The sequence below is a fragment of the Tasmannia lanceolata genome, unplaced genomic scaffold (genome assembly GCF_043159265.1).
Source record: "Tasmannia lanceolata isolate RefF3 unplaced genomic scaffold, GAP_Taslan_0.1 ptg000019l, whole genome shotgun sequence".
Lineage (NCBI taxonomy): Eukaryota > Viridiplantae > Streptophyta > Magnoliopsida > Canellales > Winteraceae > Tasmannia > Tasmannia lanceolata.
The window spans coordinates 10,032,456-10,050,998 of NW_027518696.1; the positions used below are offsets into that span (position 1 = coordinate 10,032,456).

The window sequence follows — 18,543 nt, forward strand, 5'->3', positions numbered from 1 at the left end:
GTCAAAAATTTCTGAGGAAAACATGAATACGGTTATATTTCTTTCGATCTGGGAGTCTTTGGGCCCCTAGAGATTAGCAAACTTCATTATGAAAATTGTTGGCATGGGCAGAGAGCTTTCTCCATCTTACTCACATTTGACAGAGTGCCACTGGCACGGAAGGTGGTCTTGCTAGGAAAGGTGCGGATACAAAAACTTTTGATTTAAAATGGTTGAACTATAAGTCTAGGGGTATTTTGGTCTTTTGACCTCATGCTGTATAAATATGGGTGTAAAATTTCGAAATTATTGAGTTTAGGTCTTTAGACTCCATCTTATTCACCTCTTTTTCTCTACTTTATTTTTATGATTCATCACCTTCAAGTGATCAAGGTAGCTGTTGTTCATTCTTTTAAATTTTTCCCTTCCTAATCCTCTTCCTACGATTAAAGAAAAGAAAAGATTAAAGAAAAGAAAAGAGTAAGCAAATCTTTTTACCTTTGTTTTCTTCTTCTTCCTTTTTCGTATGAGTCGAGCATAATCTTTCAAAAATGATTCGATCCTTTCCTCTTGTTTATTCTCCTCATTTATAAAAGATATTTAGCGTGGTTAGGAAATCACTATCACCTTCCTTTCTTGCTCCAGAGTCCTCCCTTTTTTTCCTTCACGGGAATGTATACTAACCCCTTTCTTAGAAGTGAGGGTAAATCTAGTAAACTAACTTTCTATTCCACTCTAGTACTCTTCTTTATCTTGTTCACGGGTTATCCACTTTATATTTTTTACAAAACCTTTTGTACTGTCCTTTCTCTTTTAGAATTTCCTTGGACTTGGGAAGATACATTTGGGATTTTGTGAGATTATTCATTAATTTTCATGCAGTTTATTTCCTTATTTTTTATACATGTATTTGAGCCTGTAAAGAGGTGTACAACCATAGTAAAGTACGCTTACAGATTTTTTAAACTTTGGTTAAACTCTTTTATGATAAATTCTTTAAAAATTAAACCTTTTAAGGTCTTTTAACCTTTAATGAATAGATTTTCTTAACTGGGAGGGATTTCTATAGGTTCGCTTAATTCTCCCCAGTCCACAAAGATTTCTTTGGCACCATTTTGGAAGCTGGCTTCCCTGAATAGACAAAACATTTTGAGTCTAGAAACTCTTTAAACATAAAACTTACCTTCCATTTATGTCTGACAAAAAATTTATTTTAACAATATTATATCACAATGGCATATGGGATTATTGTCCACAGATTAGCAGGTAAGAGCGTGGTATGTTGCAAGAGGGTATTTAAGGTCGGAAGGTGGATGGGGCAATAGTCAGGGACTAGGGAGGTTGGATGCTAGGAGATATAACAAAAAAAGGAGTTGACTATGGTCTATGATGAAACATTCAATCTAGTAATTAAAGTACGACATGGAGACTTGTCCTTGCTTTAGCCAATACCTTTGGCAGGACCCTTACCCAGACAGATGCGAAGAATTCTTTTCTTCATGGATTGCTAAAACAAGAGGTAGGTGTGAAGCAACAAAAGGTTTTTGGATTGGAAACTGGGATCAGTTTTATGATAACCTCAAGAAGGCAATCTATGGGTTAAAATAGGCTCCCAGGTGTGGTTTGATAAGCTTCATTAGTCACTTAAGTACAAGGTTTCAGGTTTCGATTTTGATATGCATTTCAGTCATGATGGAGAGATGAAAACAAATCTGTTTTGAATAGAAATTTCAGTAGAAATCCTATAAATTTATGGAAACGTATGGAAACATATACAAATAATGTGCATTTAAGATGAAACTTTAGGAAGTGCTAGAATAAGCACAAATACATACTAAAAAACTTTAGGAAACATATGGAAACATATCCTGTACATAATGTTGTAGTATTTACTACGGCACTGGATTTTCTTTATCCTTTTTCTAAAGAGATGAAAAAGAATACTATTAATACGAAAAAGAGACACAGAAAACAAAATAAGTAAAAAAAATTAAAAAAGGGGTTGAGGTTATGCCAAGAAGGACAAGGACAAAAAAGAAACAGCCGTCTGTTTTTTAGTCTGACAAACTAAGGGGTTTGACCTCAGGTTCGTATTTGAGTACACCTATGTCTACGCTCACGCAAACTAAATAGCCAAGTGAGACTCACTTCAATACAAAGGGCAGCTGAGTTTCCACTTTAAGCTCTATAAATATCAGATTGACATAAATATCACCAGGGTCAAGCAGAGTTATAAATTCTAAAAGGGCGCCCCAATGCACGAGGCTCCTGCCATTGCGGGGTCTGGGGAGGGCTAGATGTACGCAGCCTTACCCCTGCTTTGCAGAGAAGCTGTTTTCATGACTCGAACCCGTGACCACCAGGTCACAATGGAGCAACCTTACCGTTGTGCCAAGGCTCGCCCTCAGTGTTATAAATTTTTTTTAGAGTTATAAATTGTATACTTAAAAAAAAAAGAAAAAAAAAAGAAAGAAAAGAAGACAAAAACATCTCACTCTTATTAGCATTGGTAGAAATGAATGGTTGAGAAAATGTTGATGCAAAAGTGATAAAAGAAACAAACAAGGTGTATTAACTATGTACCAAAAATCATGAGAATTCTGCATTTTATACCTCCCACAATATGCAGCCCAATGTAGAGCTGTCCAACCAAAAGCATCCCGAAAATCTATGGACAAGCCAGAACGTGAAAATGGATACACAGCCCATGCATAGCCCAAGATTGCACACAAATGGATTACTCCTTGACCATGATCGTCACGGGTGGGTCTTTTACATCCTTCCACCACTTTCTCCAAGAGCCATTCCCGCAACTTTTCTTTCAAAGTCAGCTCAAACAAATTGTGATTAGCTTGTGAAAATGTCATCTGATTATTCCCAAATGACTTCATAAAGTTTATCCAATCTTTCTCATAGTTAGGGGTAATGGATGCAAATTTTTTCGCTGCCGCCATGGCATGTGATGATATCTTGCTCGACAGAAGGGAAATGCTGTTAGTTGTAGAGAAGAGTAAATGAGCAAGCCTTAACTGAACTTGTAACTCTTCCCAATTAGAATTGTCTTTTTCTGGTGCAGCCATCCCATTATTCGTTGGATTGCTAGGAATTGAGCGGTACTCGAAGTTCAGAACTTGGCTAATGGGTGTCTGGCCATCCAAAGTCAAATAAAGATTGACTAAGCCAGGTCTATGTGGCAATGCGATACAACGGAATGCTCCAGCTTGAAGCATTTCTGCAGGAACACATGTATCACCAATGACAAAAAATAAATTGGATTCCGCAAGACGTGCATGCGGTTCATGAAAATATCCAATAACTATGACCTGCAAAAAGACATTGCACAGACATCAATGGCTTATAATCGTGATTCTAGTTATGTAGTTCTTAAGATTAAGAATTCAGAATATGGGGAGTTCCATGATCAAAGTACCTTATTAGTTTTCCATGCTCTAGAAAAGTTGGAGCAGTTTACATGATACATAAGTTACCCATGAAAGTTTTTTTTCTTTTCTTGAAATGGTTTTTTTAAGAAAATAAATTTTCATCATCAAAATTACCCAAGACAGTTTCAAAAAAGGGTTTCCATTTTGACAGGCATGCTTGCATTAAATACATTGGTTACAATAAGAAATACCCATAGATGGTCAGGGTGGTATTGCTGATGTGAAGTGTAACTTGTCATCAGAAATCTAAGGTTTTTTCTTGGATATTGAAGTGCCTAGATATAAAGCAGGTATTAGTCTCTCTCAAAGAAAGTGTGTAACCAACATGCGAGAGGAGACAAGTATGGTATGAACTAAACCTATCGACACACGGACGGATCCCAATGCAAAGCTCAAAGCTGATCAAGATGAACCATGTAGTGATCAAGGGGATTATAAAAGATTGGTTGGCAAGTTGATCACCTTGACTATCACTCGACCTGTCACTCGACCTGACATAACCTTTGTAGTCGGAGTCATTAATCAGTTCATGCACTCACCAACACTGGGAGGCAGTTTGCAGAATTTTGAGATACCTAAAAGGTGGTCCAGGTAAATGTCTTATAAATAGATCTTTTGAGATATTGAACATTATAGGCTTTTTTATGTTTATTGGGTTGGAGATCAAATGACTGGAGGTCCATTGCTGGGTATTGAATGGTTGTAATAGGCAACTTGGTAAGGTGGAGGAGCAAGAAGTAGAATATTGTAGCTGAATCTATTGGTGAAGCCAAGCATAGGGCCATTCCCATACATCGTGGGAGATGGTGTGGGCGAAGTCTCCTCTACACGAGATGAGCTTTATTATTGCAAGTCCTATGAAGATGTATTGTGATAATCAGGCAATCATCTATCTTAACAACAATCATGTGATTCATGAAAGAACCAAACATGTTGAAGTTGATTGCCATTTCCTCATAAAGATGTTTGTGACTAAGAAAATCAATATCACATTTGTTAAGTCTGAAGCATAGTTGCCACTGTGGGAAGCGAAAGCAGGAAGCAAGGAAGCGGGGAGCGTCAAGGGTTGGGGAAGCACCAAGGAAGCGAACAAGAGGCGCATAAAATAAAAAAATAATGAAAATATAAAAAATAAATAATTATAAAAAATTAGTGACAATTAGAAATAAGTTTCAATAATATTTTAATATTTATAAAATTTAAAAGCAAGTGTATTCAAGTTTTCAAGCAAGATAAGAAAATCGAATCCAACCACCATAAACGAATCAAAATTTCAACCGACATTAAATATTAATTCCAACTACAATAACTAATTTACATGCGAATCCAATTACCAACCATTAATCAAAATATTAAATACCAAAGATAATAGGAAATTTTCTCAAGTATGTAATGGACAATTAAATGATTAATCAACTTAAATAATTAAATGATTACTTGCTTAAATGGAGAAATTAACTAACATAACTTCACTTGTCAATTGAATAAAATTAAATGTACACATCAACATTGCTTATACACTAAAATGAAGTGGGATAAATGGATAGGTTTTGACTCAATTGGATCATTAAAGAAAAATAAAGAATATGGGGAAAATATAAAGGAACTTTAAATATACACTTTTTCATCTTCCTCTTCTTATAATTAATCAATTACGAAATTAACAAATTTCACATATGAATATTATTGATTTAATAGAAAATTTTAAAATAAAAAAGAATGGCAAAAGAATAAGCAAAAAAGTGAAGAAAAAAAATATTTATTCTAAACAAACAAAAAAAAAAGAAAATAAAAATTTGGGAACTCGCTTCCCAAAATTGGAAAATGCGCTTCCCAAGAAATGGAAAATCACTGCCCAAAATTGGGAAACACGCCTCCCAAGAAATGGGAAACTCACTTTACAACTTCCCACGAATCAGAAATGTGCTTCCCCAGTTTTGGGGAAGCGTCGCTTTTCCCGCTTCCGAAAAGCGATTCAAGGGAGTTTCCGGTAACCATGGTATAAATACCAACTTAGTGATGGGTTCAGTAAGGGATTGAGTAAAATTCAGTTTCAAATGTATTGTACTTTATAAACTAATAATTGCACTTTGCTATTTTTCCTTTAGTATCAAAAATCTTAATTTTGTGTCCTAGATCTTAATTGCACCGACTCAGCAATAAGGATATGGTTCTCTTCAACTGCATCCACTTTGATTTCAAGCAATCATGTAAATGAAAAGAAGATTACAAGCTAATTATGATCCTATGCACACTACTAGAAACCAGTGCTTGTAAGAAAAAAACCTTTGTCTCCTCGGTTGAAAAGGCGCATCCCGGTGAAATGTCAGTTATACTGAAAACTGGCTCTTGAAGAGACGAATGTTCCATCACAGAAGGTGCACCTGATTCATGATTGGCGAAAACTGGATGCTCATTTGGTAGATCATTTAATGAATCTGCGGACATTTCATTATTGGCGAAAACTGGATGCTCATTTGGTAGATTGTCTAATGAACCTGCGGACTCATTTACGACAGAAGTCATCCACCTTCCAAAACTGTCCTGAGTTTGCAACTCATTATTCTCAAACATGTCCAAGGTTTCATCGGTTCCCACTGGTAGCTGAATATATTGATCTCCCACTGGAAAGTAAGAACTGGATGTTTGGTTACTGCCGACGGAATCACTACTGGTAGTTATGTTGGTTGGATTCACAAAAGAAGATATCCCTCCAGATAAATTATGAGATTGAAGAAGGCTACCCTGCAACACGGACCAAGAATAGTGAAGAGGAGAAAAAGAGACAGAGTAGGGGATCCAAACTTTGAAGTCTGTTTATTTTCTTCCATTCCCAATAATTTTGAGAGGGACAAGACAGAGATAATGGCTCAAAGTATTTTAAATATATTTTCTGTTTGAACTCCACATTACCCACTACAAATAATTTATTGACAATTCACCGATTGTAAAGCAGGTGAACTGTAACTTGAGGATAGAAAAGCACAAATGATAAATTTAAGTTGAATCATGAATAAGACATGATAAAACAAAAATCCTAATTAGAAGGATAAAACTACTAAACTGACAAAAAGCTAAAAGGCTATTAAGAGTATAGGGTGTGGCAACCGGGGTGTAGGGTGGGAGACCTAGCAGCAACCAAAAAGCCAACTAGATATCTTACACTTGGGACTAATAGAGACTTCTCGCACATTATACAAGAGATCATGGAACACCAATCATGCTCCTCATCTCTAAACTATAAACTCCACAATAATGCCTACTTAGACGTTGTTTAGAAGTCCAAGACAACTCTAAACATCAAATATCGTGGAGAAGACTAAGAGCCAACTAAACATATAATATGAGGAAGTATAGGTAATAAAGCGTTGAACCCACACTTAAAGGATGACTCTACTCCTGTCAATGATTGTTAATAGCATGTTACTTACATTACTTTTCGAGTCCCTTAACATGTATCCACTCTGTTGGTCAAAGCATGAAGCTTCATCTGCAAAACAGAAACACCCATTGAATGGCTTCGTAAGAGGTGTTATCAACTACCATTAAAAAAAGAAGAAGAAGAGATGTTATCAACTATAATAAACACAGCTTCTAGGAAGTTACTTCTTATAGGTGCGCCATAATCAATGTTATTCTGATTTGCTAACAGATCCGCCCATTCAAGTGTGTTAATTTCATGAAGTCTTAAAATCGAACTTTCATCAAGCTCGTTCCCGAGTTCAGTTGATTCAATGGGGTTCCCAAGTTCAGTTGTTTCACTGAGCGGAGAAGTGCCAGAACCTACTATGTCGCCAAGTAAAAGCAAAGATTTGTCATGAAAAGCGACTGAAATATTCATGTTCAAGAATGATTAAAATTGGAAGTGTACATATCCCAAGCTATATTTGTATAAAACTGAAACTTCGAAGGCAAACATTGTGATGACTTGAATGGTGAACTAAAAGAATATCTTGCACTGTGTCTTGATAAGGATATCAAACCATGACAGAACTGAGAAGTCAATATACATGCATCCAGTAACATTAAGACCACGGGCAAGTCTCCTCACCAGCATAGAATGCACCATCTGTCGCCGAGTCAGTTTCTTCACCTAGAATTCTAGAACCAGATGTCTCTGAATGAAGCGAACCAGAAACTGAATTCACAGGTGTGAATGGAGAACCAAATTGCATCCTATTTGACAAGGTCAGAGTCTCTTTACATTCCATAGGTGGAGCAAGGCACTGAGTTGCATTGTCCTGATACGTCAGACAAACCAAAACAATTAAATAACAATCAGATATTGCATGGGTATCCATCCACCTTTAATTATCAGAGATTTCAGTACAGCACCCCAAACACCACTACCCAAAAAGGTGATTCATTGATAGAGAATCAACACACATGGTATTAAAACAGGAAAGACAGAATACCAGTAAACATGTACAACTCAACTCAACTCAACTCAACTCAACAAGCCTTTGTCCCAAACTAGTTGGGGTCGGCTAAACATGTACAACTACAACAAGAAAATAATATGATAGCTTAATCATATAGTCAAAGCTCCATTAGTGTCATTATTATTTATAATATGATAGCTTAATCATATAGTCCAAGAAAAAATGGCATAATTTTGACTGGTTTTCTACCAGTTGGTTGATAAAATAATACGATAGCTTAATCATATAGTCAAAGGCCCATTAGTGCCATTATTATTTATAGAATAAGACTGCAACAGAGTACAGATAGATCTACCAGTTGGTTCATCTTCCTTTAGAAAAAAATGGCATATTGTGGCTGGTTTTCTACCAGTTTGTTCATCTTCGTTATACATGGATTATTACTTGGTGAGGTACATGATTATGTCATCGGAAACACAGGAGATAATTTTTATCAGCAGCCTTCTCTGATACATATTTTATTGGCAACTATTCAGATATTGTCATAATTATTAGTATACCTTTCATAAAAAAGAAGAATAAAAAATAAATGGACAGAAGTTGACCTAACCAAAGAGTAAAAATCAACCAACTCCAATCATAATCTACCCACTACTCATTCCTTCCCTTGCTCATGTTTTGGGAACAGTTACTGAAGCCTGAAAGTACTCACACAATTGTCGAGTGTGCACATCAGGACATCGATTCAAGCATTATCAACTCACAAGTCTGCACATCATTGTTTTGTGCTGTGTCTTACCACTGTTGATGAATGTCAAAGTATAATGTGTATTTTATAGTATCAAGTACCTAGGGTTACTTTTGTCTTTTCCTTTTAATAATAATCATATATATATATATATATATATATATATATATATATATATATATATATATATATTTGTGTGTGTGTGTGTGTGTGTGTTAGTGTTAGCCAACTCAATTAGGTCGACTGACAATCATTTTCCACCCTAAACCATGTCTGTGACTTCTCTTTCTCCATTCTCTCTTTTCCCCCTCTTCTTGATCTCGTGACGTAGTGTCAGAACTCATGTAGGGGTGTTCATTATTCGGTTATAACCGAATAACCGAACTGAACCGAATTGGGTTGGTCGGTTCGGTTCGGTCTCGGTTATTTTTTTTGGAAATTCGGTTATTCGGGTTCAGGTTTGGTTATCTCAAAAAAAAAATTCGGTTAACCGAATAACCAAAATTCTGATAAAAACCATTATTTTTTCAAAAAAAAGTGCTATATGGGCACTCCGTAGGATGATCAAAACCGTCCATTTGATTGATCACAACTTAATTTGGTTGTGCTCAAAAAATAATTTCGATAGGATGATCCTAGCCCTCCGATCCAAACTAGGGGTGCAACTCAGGTTGGGTTGAACCCGAATTTGGGTTGGGTTGGGTTGGGTTGGGAAAAATCAACCCGAATTGGAAATCGGGTTGGGGTGTCAGGCAACCCGACCCGACCCAAAACCCGATTTCCAATTCCGATATGTGCTTAAATGTGCTTAAAACCCGATTTCAACTGAACACATTTCCCATTGAAGCTAGAAATGTGCTTAAATTTCAACATAAATTTATCCTTCAGTTCAGTTACAAAGAGTTTTTATATGGTGGATGCCTGTGTAGGAATGTGAGCAAAAAAAAATAGTGGGACCCAACAAAAACATGTGCACGAATTGGAAATCGGGTTGGCCCGATTGCAAATCGGGTTGGGTTGGGTCAGGTTGAGCCTAGCCGGGTTGGAAATCGGGTTGGGTTGGAAAAATGGGTTCCTCGGGTTGGGTCGGGTTGGACGGTTGGACCCAACCCAACCCGAGTTGCAGCCCTAATCCAAACCGAGATTTTGCTTTTTTCCCTCGTTTTCTCCCACTATTCAGTTATTATAACCGAATAACCGAATTTTTAATCGGTTCGGTTACGGTTCGGTTTTTAGAAATTTCGGTTCGGTTTCGGTTATTGAAATTTGACAATATTTCGGTTATAAAATTTCGGTCTATTCGGTTCGGTTATAACCGAACGAACACCCCTACTGATATGCCTGGTTGCCCAAGGCTACACTCAAATATATGGTGTCGAATATTTTAAGACTTTCTCTCCAATGGCAAGGCTTAATTGCCACTTAATTATGTCCATGTTTTATCGTTATTGTTGTTGTCCACTATAGCTGACCATTGTTTCAACTTGGAGTAAAAAACACCTTCCTGTGTGGAGACCTTCATGAGGAAGTTTACATGGAGCATCCCCCGGAGTTTGTTGCTCAGGGGGGAGAAAATGGTAAGTAAATTGGGAAATTTACATGGAGCATCCCATGAAGTTTGTTGCTCAAGGGAAGAATATGGTATGTAAATTGCAAAAATCCATTTATGGGCTTAAAACAATCACCTAGAGCGTGGGAACCATTACTAAACAAAGTGTAAAATCAACCAAGTCCAATCATAACCTACTCGTTGTCTTCAAGGCAGGGTTTGATTGACCCTCTCTGATACCATGGTTTTAAATTTCCCCAAAACGAACGAAGTATTTTTGTTTCCATCCCCACCAAAACGTAATCTCAATAAATTCCTCCCACATCATTATTTCTGACCGGAATTCCCAAAAATCGACTGAAATTCACAAAATTCAACCAAAATGATCGGAATGACAGAAAATGGAAAGGTGGTATGATTTACATCGTATAAAGCTATTTACGTCATATTGACATAGAGTTGGGGTCCTTGGACGGGAGACCGGTTATTGTACTTTCTTCTACTTCATTACATATTTTTTAAAGGATGAATGGGATTCTACTTCATTGCATTGTACTTCTTTATTGACTTTATTGTTCCAGACATGTGTGATAACGCATTTCACTAGGTGTTCGGTGTGAATAAGCCATTATGGATGACTTTCTTGCTTATGTAATGGTTTCTAAGTACGTGTTTGTGCTTATTCTAGCATTTCCCAAAGTTTTATATTAAAATTTCATCCTTTGCATATGTTTCTATACATTTCCGTGATTTTACAAGATTTCCACCAAAACATAAATGGTTCAGTTTCCAAGCCGACCGAAATCGAAACCGAAACCGAAATTAAAAACGCTTTCTGATACCATGTCATAAACTAAGATTTCACTAATCATAGATGCTTAAAAATAAACCCTAATATGTGCGCTTATATAGAGCACTTAAAGATAAACATAGAAAGATAAAAGAAGATAAATATATAAGATAGTGAAGATAGAAGCATCCTAATCTAACCTAACTTAACAACCACATTTAGCTTAGCTGCCTAATCTACTACCAAGACAATCCAACGATCAGATTTAGTGAGATTTGATATATTCTAACACCAAACATAAAAAGGTTCTATAAAAAGCAACATATATAGCATTGCATAGGTTGATTTTATTGTGTAAATAACGAGGAAACCAAGATATATTCTCATGTATGGCATAGTTAGATTTTGTTGTGCAGATAACTGTGCTAGATATGAATTATTCATAATGAGATGATGTAGGGACACCAGGATGACCAAACCTCTAAAACTTCACGATAATGCACAACTACTATGTGCTCATGTTTCCTGAAAAAACAACAAAACACAGAATCATGTTACCTAAGTATTTTACTGATAAAGACAAGAATATTCTCCCACATGCAAACCAAATATAAATACATTAGAAATCAGTGACCTAGGAAACAGTTCTTATGCTCAACATGAATAAAGGTAGACGTGTCTTGGAAATGTGAAAAAATTGAATATCAGTGGATTAATCCTAAGCAATGAACTGGGAACAGTTGAGAGATTTCTCGAGTAAAATAATGGAATCACAATCATGGGTAATACACAAGACAATAATATTTCAATAAAAAAAGTTGGCCAACATAGTGAAAAAGGGGCCATATGTTGGCAAGGAGCAGAGTGATGATACTTCTTCACTCTCTCTCTTTCTCCTCTACTTCTCATTTTCCCTTCTATTCTCCCGTGGAACTCCGAATACATTGAACATGGTATCAGAGCCATGGTTTCAAATTTCGGTTTCAGAATGTGTTTCGGTCCTCACCGAAACCGAAATTTCAGCCGAAATTTCGGCTGAAATCCAATGAAACCATTAAAAATAATATTTTATTTCGTACCGAAATTTCGGTAATCTCAGTCAAAATTCCGGGAAAATATTAAATAATGGAAAAAGGATTCCGACTTATCTGGTAGATCAACCTTATATTTTCTCTCATTGGTCGGTTTACCGTAGGGCCCACATACACTTATCGGCAAAAGAAATCCCAAACTCGATTTCGACATCAAACAAGCAGAGAAATCACATAACATATCGGAAAACCCAAACTCCACTTGCATCTTCTTCTTCTTCCCAAGAACATATCAGAAAGCCCTAAATCTCTAAAAAAGCAAATCGATTTCGATCTTGGTCTTCTTCCCAGTGTTTAAAAACGCGGATGTGACGTGGAACGCGGCCAAGACAAATCCTTGTCCACTCAGAGCGGAACGCGGCCAAGAACGCGGTTGATAAGGTCGTGACTCGAGAGAGTCAAAGGAGTTTATTGACTCTGTAGGGCAAAATGCGGATGTGGTGCAACGTGGAACGCGGCCAAGGCAAAAAGGAGTCGACTCGGGCGAGTTCCTTGTCGAGTCAAGGAGTTTTTAAACACTGCTTCTTCCCCTCCTTCCCTGAAACGAAAATCTCCATCAAGTGCGTCCTCGATCTCGTATTCTTCCCCTCGTTCAGATTTCGAATACGAAAATCACAGAAAACCTAGGGTTTCTGCATGTGCAGGTAGGATCTGGGATTCTTCCTAATCCGGTGGAACCCTTGCGCCTAAAAAACCCCATTCAACAGATTCTGTTTGTCTTGCAATTTCTGGTATTGGAGCTATTCTATCTACTCAATTTCTAGAAAAACCCAGAGGAGAAGACTAACTAGGGTTTGGTTTTTTTTTTTTTTTTTTGTTGAAGAGGAGAACAAGAGGTATTGCCTTTTTTGTGCGGAAAAAGCTAGAGTATTGACCAGATCAGAATCCTTTTTCCAATTAAGTAATTAACAAAATCGAAATTTTTGGGTTGAAATTCCTTAAATTTAGGAAAAAATGAAATTTCGGTCGAAATTTTGTAACGTTTCGTGTATTGTAGAATTCCGTTTCGGTCTCGACCGAAATCCGAAATTTCAGATTTCGGTCGAAATTTAAAACCATAATCAGAGCTATAGGTTCCGATCCCTAGGGTGCAGGTAGCGCCGAAGAAGTGAAGCAACAAAAAATTTCAAAAACCCAGCTTTTGGGTTTTTGTTTGGAGCCCCATCCCTTTTTGCCGCAGCCCCCTCCCACCCCTCTTTGCCGCCGCTCCATCCCAACCCTCTCTTTGCCCCCCCCCACCCCCCCAAAAAAAAAAAAAAAAAACCAACCAAAGTGTTGTTATACAACGAGTTGTTAATCGTGGGTCCTTTGGAATTAGTTCAGTTTAAGTACTTCATTGTATTTGTGATGATTATTCACTGATGACGTGGCTATTTTCAATAAAAGACCGATCAGAAGTTTTTTTTTCCTTTCACGCATTTTATTCTGAAATCTCTAATCTCTTGGTTGTTTGCGCACTAATAATGCACATGAGTATTTTTCAGCATGTAATGAATTTCAAACTTTTTTGGAGTCGTGGTAACATATCCTCTTGTGCGTACAACTCTCAACAAAATGGTATAGGTATAGCCGAGAGAATATCTTCGATACCTTTCTAGATATGGCTCGAACGCTCATGTTCCAGATGAGGATGCCTAAGCCTTATTGGGATAATGTTGTCCTCATTGCTTGCTTCTTGGCCAATCGTCTTCCTTCTTCTATTTTGCATAATCAGACCCCATTCTCTATCTTACACCCCTCTGAGAATCCATTTCCACTTCTCCCACGCATCTTTGGATGTGTTTGTTTTGTTCATAATCTGTCCCCTGGCTTAGATAAATTAGATCCTCGTGTAGAGAAGTGTGTGTTCCTTGGTTATTCTCGAACCTCGAAGGGGTATTGGTGCTACATTCCTCACTTGAGGAAGATCTATGTTTCTACGGATGTCAGTTTCTTTCAGACTACACCTTACTTCTTTGGTTCTACAACTGATTCCCTACAGGACCCTGGATTGCCTCTCCCTCTTTCATCTACCTCTATGGATCCTTCCGCTTCTCTGCATGTGTACAGGCATGGCCCTCGGCGGATCGTGCAGACTCATGATGAAGCGAGCACTCCACCTGATTATCTGCATCCCCGATTTGACAGCTCCACATCAGGTCCCCAGTTATATGATGTTCCTCCTATTCATGTTGATTCTCATGTTGTATCTCGCACTTGATCACATACTGTGGCAAATCCGATCTCTGACTTTATTTCATATGATCGGATTTTCCTTGTTTATTTTACATTTCTATCTGCCTTGTCTTTGGTTCCTTTGCCTTGGTCTGTTGCAGATGCCCTAGCTCACCCAGGTTGGCATGGCATGCTGACATGGAAGCTGAGATAGCTGCACTACACTCAAATGGTACTTGGTAGTTGGTTTCGCTACCTCCTAGTGCTTAGCCTGTTGGATGTCGTTGGGTATTCTCAGTTAAATACCTACCAGATAGGACGTTTGAAGGCACAATTAGTTGCCAAGGGGTACACTCAGACCTTCGGTGTCGATTACACTAAGACTTTTTCACCGGTTGCAAAGATCCCCTCTATCCCTGTGTTGATAACCTTGGTTGTGAAGATGGGCAGGCCATTATATCAATTGGATGTGAAAATGTGTTTCTGGATGGTGACCTTAGCGATTAAGTCTACATGGAGCAACCTCCGGGGTATGTTGCTCAGGGGGAGATGCAGCTATCTGTATGCCTTATGCATAAACCATTATATGGGCTTAAGCAGTCTCCTAGAGCTTGGTTTGGAAGACCCAGTTAGGTGATTATGCGCTTCGGCATTGTTGAGAGAGAAAAGTGAGAAAAGAGAAAAAGGTTAACTTACCAACTTCTCCAAAAGCTTAAGCTGTTGGAGAAAGGCGTTATTTATCATTTATACTTTAACACTCCCCCACACGTGTGGCCCACTTGGCAAATCACGTGGCACATGTGGTCCCACTTTGGGCCGACCATCGCATGTGGATTTCTGCTATCCGGGAGGTTTGAACTCGAGACCTTTGGCTTTGATACCATGTTGAGAGAGAAAAGTGAGAAAAGAGAAAAAGTGAGTTAGGGCTGCTTCTTTTCTTTTGAAATGGCAAGATGAATTCATTAAAAAGGAAGGGGAGAGGTGGGCCTCAACCAAAATTACAAGAAAATAAAACAACAATAACAAGAAAGACAAATCTCAGGGAGGAAGTGAGTTAGGGCTTCTCCCCCTCACTCATTTATTTAGAATATAATAAAGAGATGTACAATTACTAAAATGCCCATAGGCATATAGGCTTATTCTAACAGGCGTGAACTAGTAACAGTAGAGCACTCAGTTTTCAGCTCGCAGTCTGATGATGGGTACATCTTCCTATTAATCTATATTTTTTTTATGACATAGGTTATCCCCACCCCATTTTAGGGGGGGACTAATCCCTATGAATGCATGCAATCACCTGGTTCCTAGTAATCTATGTAGATGACATCATTATCATTGGGAGTAATAGGGAAGGTATACAGAAGCTAAAGGACTTCCTTTAGAAAGAATTTTGTACTTAAGATTTTGGTCGCCTCAGATACATCCTTGGAGTTGAGGTAGCCTATTAATTTGGGGGACTGTCATTATCCTAAAGAAAATATGTCTTTGGATATATTAGAAGACACGGGGTCCTGGGGGTGAAACCGGCTGAGGTTCCCATGGATCCCTTTGTCAAGCCTTATCCTGTTCAAGGGGATTTGTTAGAGGACCAAGGCAGGTACAAAAGATTGGTAAGCTAACTTATTTGAACGTGACTAGTCCAGACATCTCGTTTGCAGTGAGTGTAGTGAGTTAGTTCATGAGCTCCCTACGTACCTCTCATTGGGCAGCAGTTCTTTAGATAATCAGGTACTTGAAGAGGGCCCGTGGTAAAGGCTTATTCTTCAAAAGGCACAATCACATGAACTTGGAAGGGTTCACTGATGCAGATATGAGGTCAACTACAGGATATTGCACTTTTATTGGAGGGAACTTGGTGTCTTAGAAAAGTAAAAAGCACGATGTGGTGGCCAGATCCAATGCCGAAGTAGAATATTGAGCTATGGCTAAAGTCTTTTCTAACAGAGATTGGCATACCTTCCTCGTCTCCAGTATCACTGTATTGTGATAATAAGGCGGTTGTTCATATTGCTTCAAATCCAGTTTTCCATGAGAGGATGAAGCATATTGAGGTGGATTGCCATTTTATTCATGAGAAGATTCAAAAAAGGAGAAATATGTTCCGTTTTCATTAGATCAGGAGACTAGGCACCTCACATATTTACCGAATCACTAGGCAGAGCGAAGTTAAATGATATATGTGCCAAGCTGAGGTTGTATGCCAAATACACTACAGCTTAAGGGAGACTGTTAGAAGAAGCGGTGTAATTTACATACCCGGTTAGGGGTGTTCTTGACTTTTCACATGTAACCCTAATGACACATATAACAAATCTTATGAAGGGGAGATGATACTTCTCTCTCTCTCTCTTTCCCCTCTACTTCGCATCTTCTCTTCTCTTTCTCCCATGGAACTCTGAATACATCAAACAAGAAGAACTTAGCTTCTGAAGTGAGCTTCCCCTCCATCTAGGAAGTTTCTAGTAACTGTGGTGTGAGCAGCCCCTCTTACCAATCCACAATGGGCATTACCATGAGCTAGTTAAAGACCAACAACGATTAGCATTCATGTGATCCAAATAAGCAAGTGAACTGTCCCTCTTGGGGTCCATCGAGTTTTGGCAGATAACATCAAACGCAACACAAACACCTAACATATGCCCAAATCAAACTCACTAATATTCATGTTAACTTACCAACTTCTCCAAAAGCTTAAGCTGTTGGAGAAAGGCGTTATTTATCTTTTATAATTTAACACTCCCCCGCACGTGTGTCCCACTTGGCAAACACGTGGCACATGTGGTCCCACTTTGGGCCGACCATCGCATGTGGATTTTTGATATCCGGGAGGTTTGAACTCGAGACCTTTCTCCGATATCATGTGAAACTACCAGTTACTCCAAAAGCTTAAGCTGTTGGAGAAGGGCAGTTTTTAATCTTGTATACGGTAACACTCCCCCTCACGTGTGGCCCACTTGGCAAACACGTGGCACATGTGGTCCCACCTTGGGCCGACCATTGCATGTGAATTTGTTTTGACATCGGGGAGGTTTGAACTCGAGACCTTTGGCTCTGATACCATGTTAACTTACCAACTTCTTCAAAAGCTTAAGCTGTTGGAGAAAGGCGTTATTTATCTTTTATACTTTATCCGTTTCAAAAAAAAAAAATCTTTTATACTTCATCAATTCAAACAATTCAAATCCACAAAAATAATTCACTCCTTAAAATGGGCACAAAATTTGGTATTGCTAACTCGAAAAAACAATTGCAACAAAACGCTCACCATTCAGTCAGTATCTTGTGTTTGATCCATTTGTCATCAACATTAGTAATAATTTTTTATTAGTGGCTTCACAAGACAACTTCTATAAAGTATCTCTTTTACACCCCCATCCTACGGTAAGAATTAATAGAATGTAAATGTCCTCTAGAGTATCACTCCATTTGTAATTTTTTAGGGTTTTTAGCCAAACAACATAGAAGGATTATTGATGGTTGTACTAAACCTTGGATTTTGGCAATGGATATCAAGTTCTCCATTATTTTATGGGTTCTTGTTAGAATGGAATTTTGGAGGCCTTTGTCGAAGAGTTATTTTGGAAATACATGTAAGTTTCTTTTAGCTTTCCTAGGACTATCCGTGCCGACACGGATTTCTCCCATTTCTAATTAACTTAATCTTTGATGGGATTCAAAGGGAAATCAGGGTCCAGTGATATTGGTGGATCTTTAAAGACGATGAGGGTCAATCATCAAGGTGCTTTCTAGCTCCAACAGCATAACAAATTCTAACAAAATGGAAGTCGTGTTCCACGCACCAGCCTCCCCATTTTCAAATTGGATTATCAATTTCACTGTGTTGAGGGTGACAACTAATGGGATCCTTGGCCATCGAGATCGAACATGGGCATATGGAGATTAACTAATTTTATCTCAAGAGGTTCATGACCTGGGAAATTTCTCCTATCAACAAGCATATCCCTTGGAGTGCTAATGATGTGGCAACCCTCTAGCCAGGAAAGTTGTAGGGCTGATTTGTATACTGGGCTTGAATTACTTCTCCTGCAGCGGATTCTTTCAGGCTTTTTTTTAATTTCTTTCCCTTTGTTGGTATCATCTCGTTTCCTTTCATTCTATATCTTTCTCCTCTAATAAATTTTTGCTTTTTTCTCAAAGTGCTAAAAGTCACTTGCCTGATCGGGACTTGTATTATCTCTCAAGAATGCTAAAAGTCCTTTACCTAAACAGGAACTTGTATTTCCTTGGTTTTAAAGGTAAAGTAGGTTGAAGAAGCCTAGGACCTGATAAAAATATGCCCAACATGACTTGGTCCCATGAACTCCTTCACTACAAAAGGTGTTCCGTGCCACTCAGTTACAATGGGCATTAGCTATATTTACTCGGTTTATGATGTGTCAAGCAATG

The 18,543-nt window shown here is 38.1% G+C and overlaps 1 protein-coding gene across 2 annotated transcripts in view; it reads right to left on the minus strand.

Annotated features, from left to right (window-relative positions):
- The window catches only part of LOC143852218 (calmodulin-binding transcription activator), a 36,395-nt gene that overhangs the window by 3,411 nt on the left and 14,441 nt on the right, over window positions 1-18,543 (minus strand). Inside the window, exons 5-10 of one of the 2 annotated variants that reach the window (XM_077361600.1) lie at window positions 11,371-11,416; window positions 7,474-7,663; window positions 7,029-7,205; window positions 6,854-6,912; window positions 5,709-6,167; window positions 2,593-3,302 (exon numbers count right to left, since the gene is read on the minus strand). In XM_077361600.1, coding sequence (XP_077217715.1) covers window positions 2,593-3,302; window positions 5,709-6,167; window positions 6,854-6,912; window positions 7,029-7,205; window positions 7,474-7,663; window positions 11,371-11,416 — 1,641 coding nt within the window. Of the gene's footprint in view, window positions 1-2,592; window positions 3,303-5,708; window positions 6,168-6,853; window positions 6,913-7,028; window positions 7,209-7,473; window positions 7,664-11,370; window positions 11,417-18,543 lie in introns of both variants that reach the window. The other variant, XM_077361598.1, reaches the window with a different exon arrangement.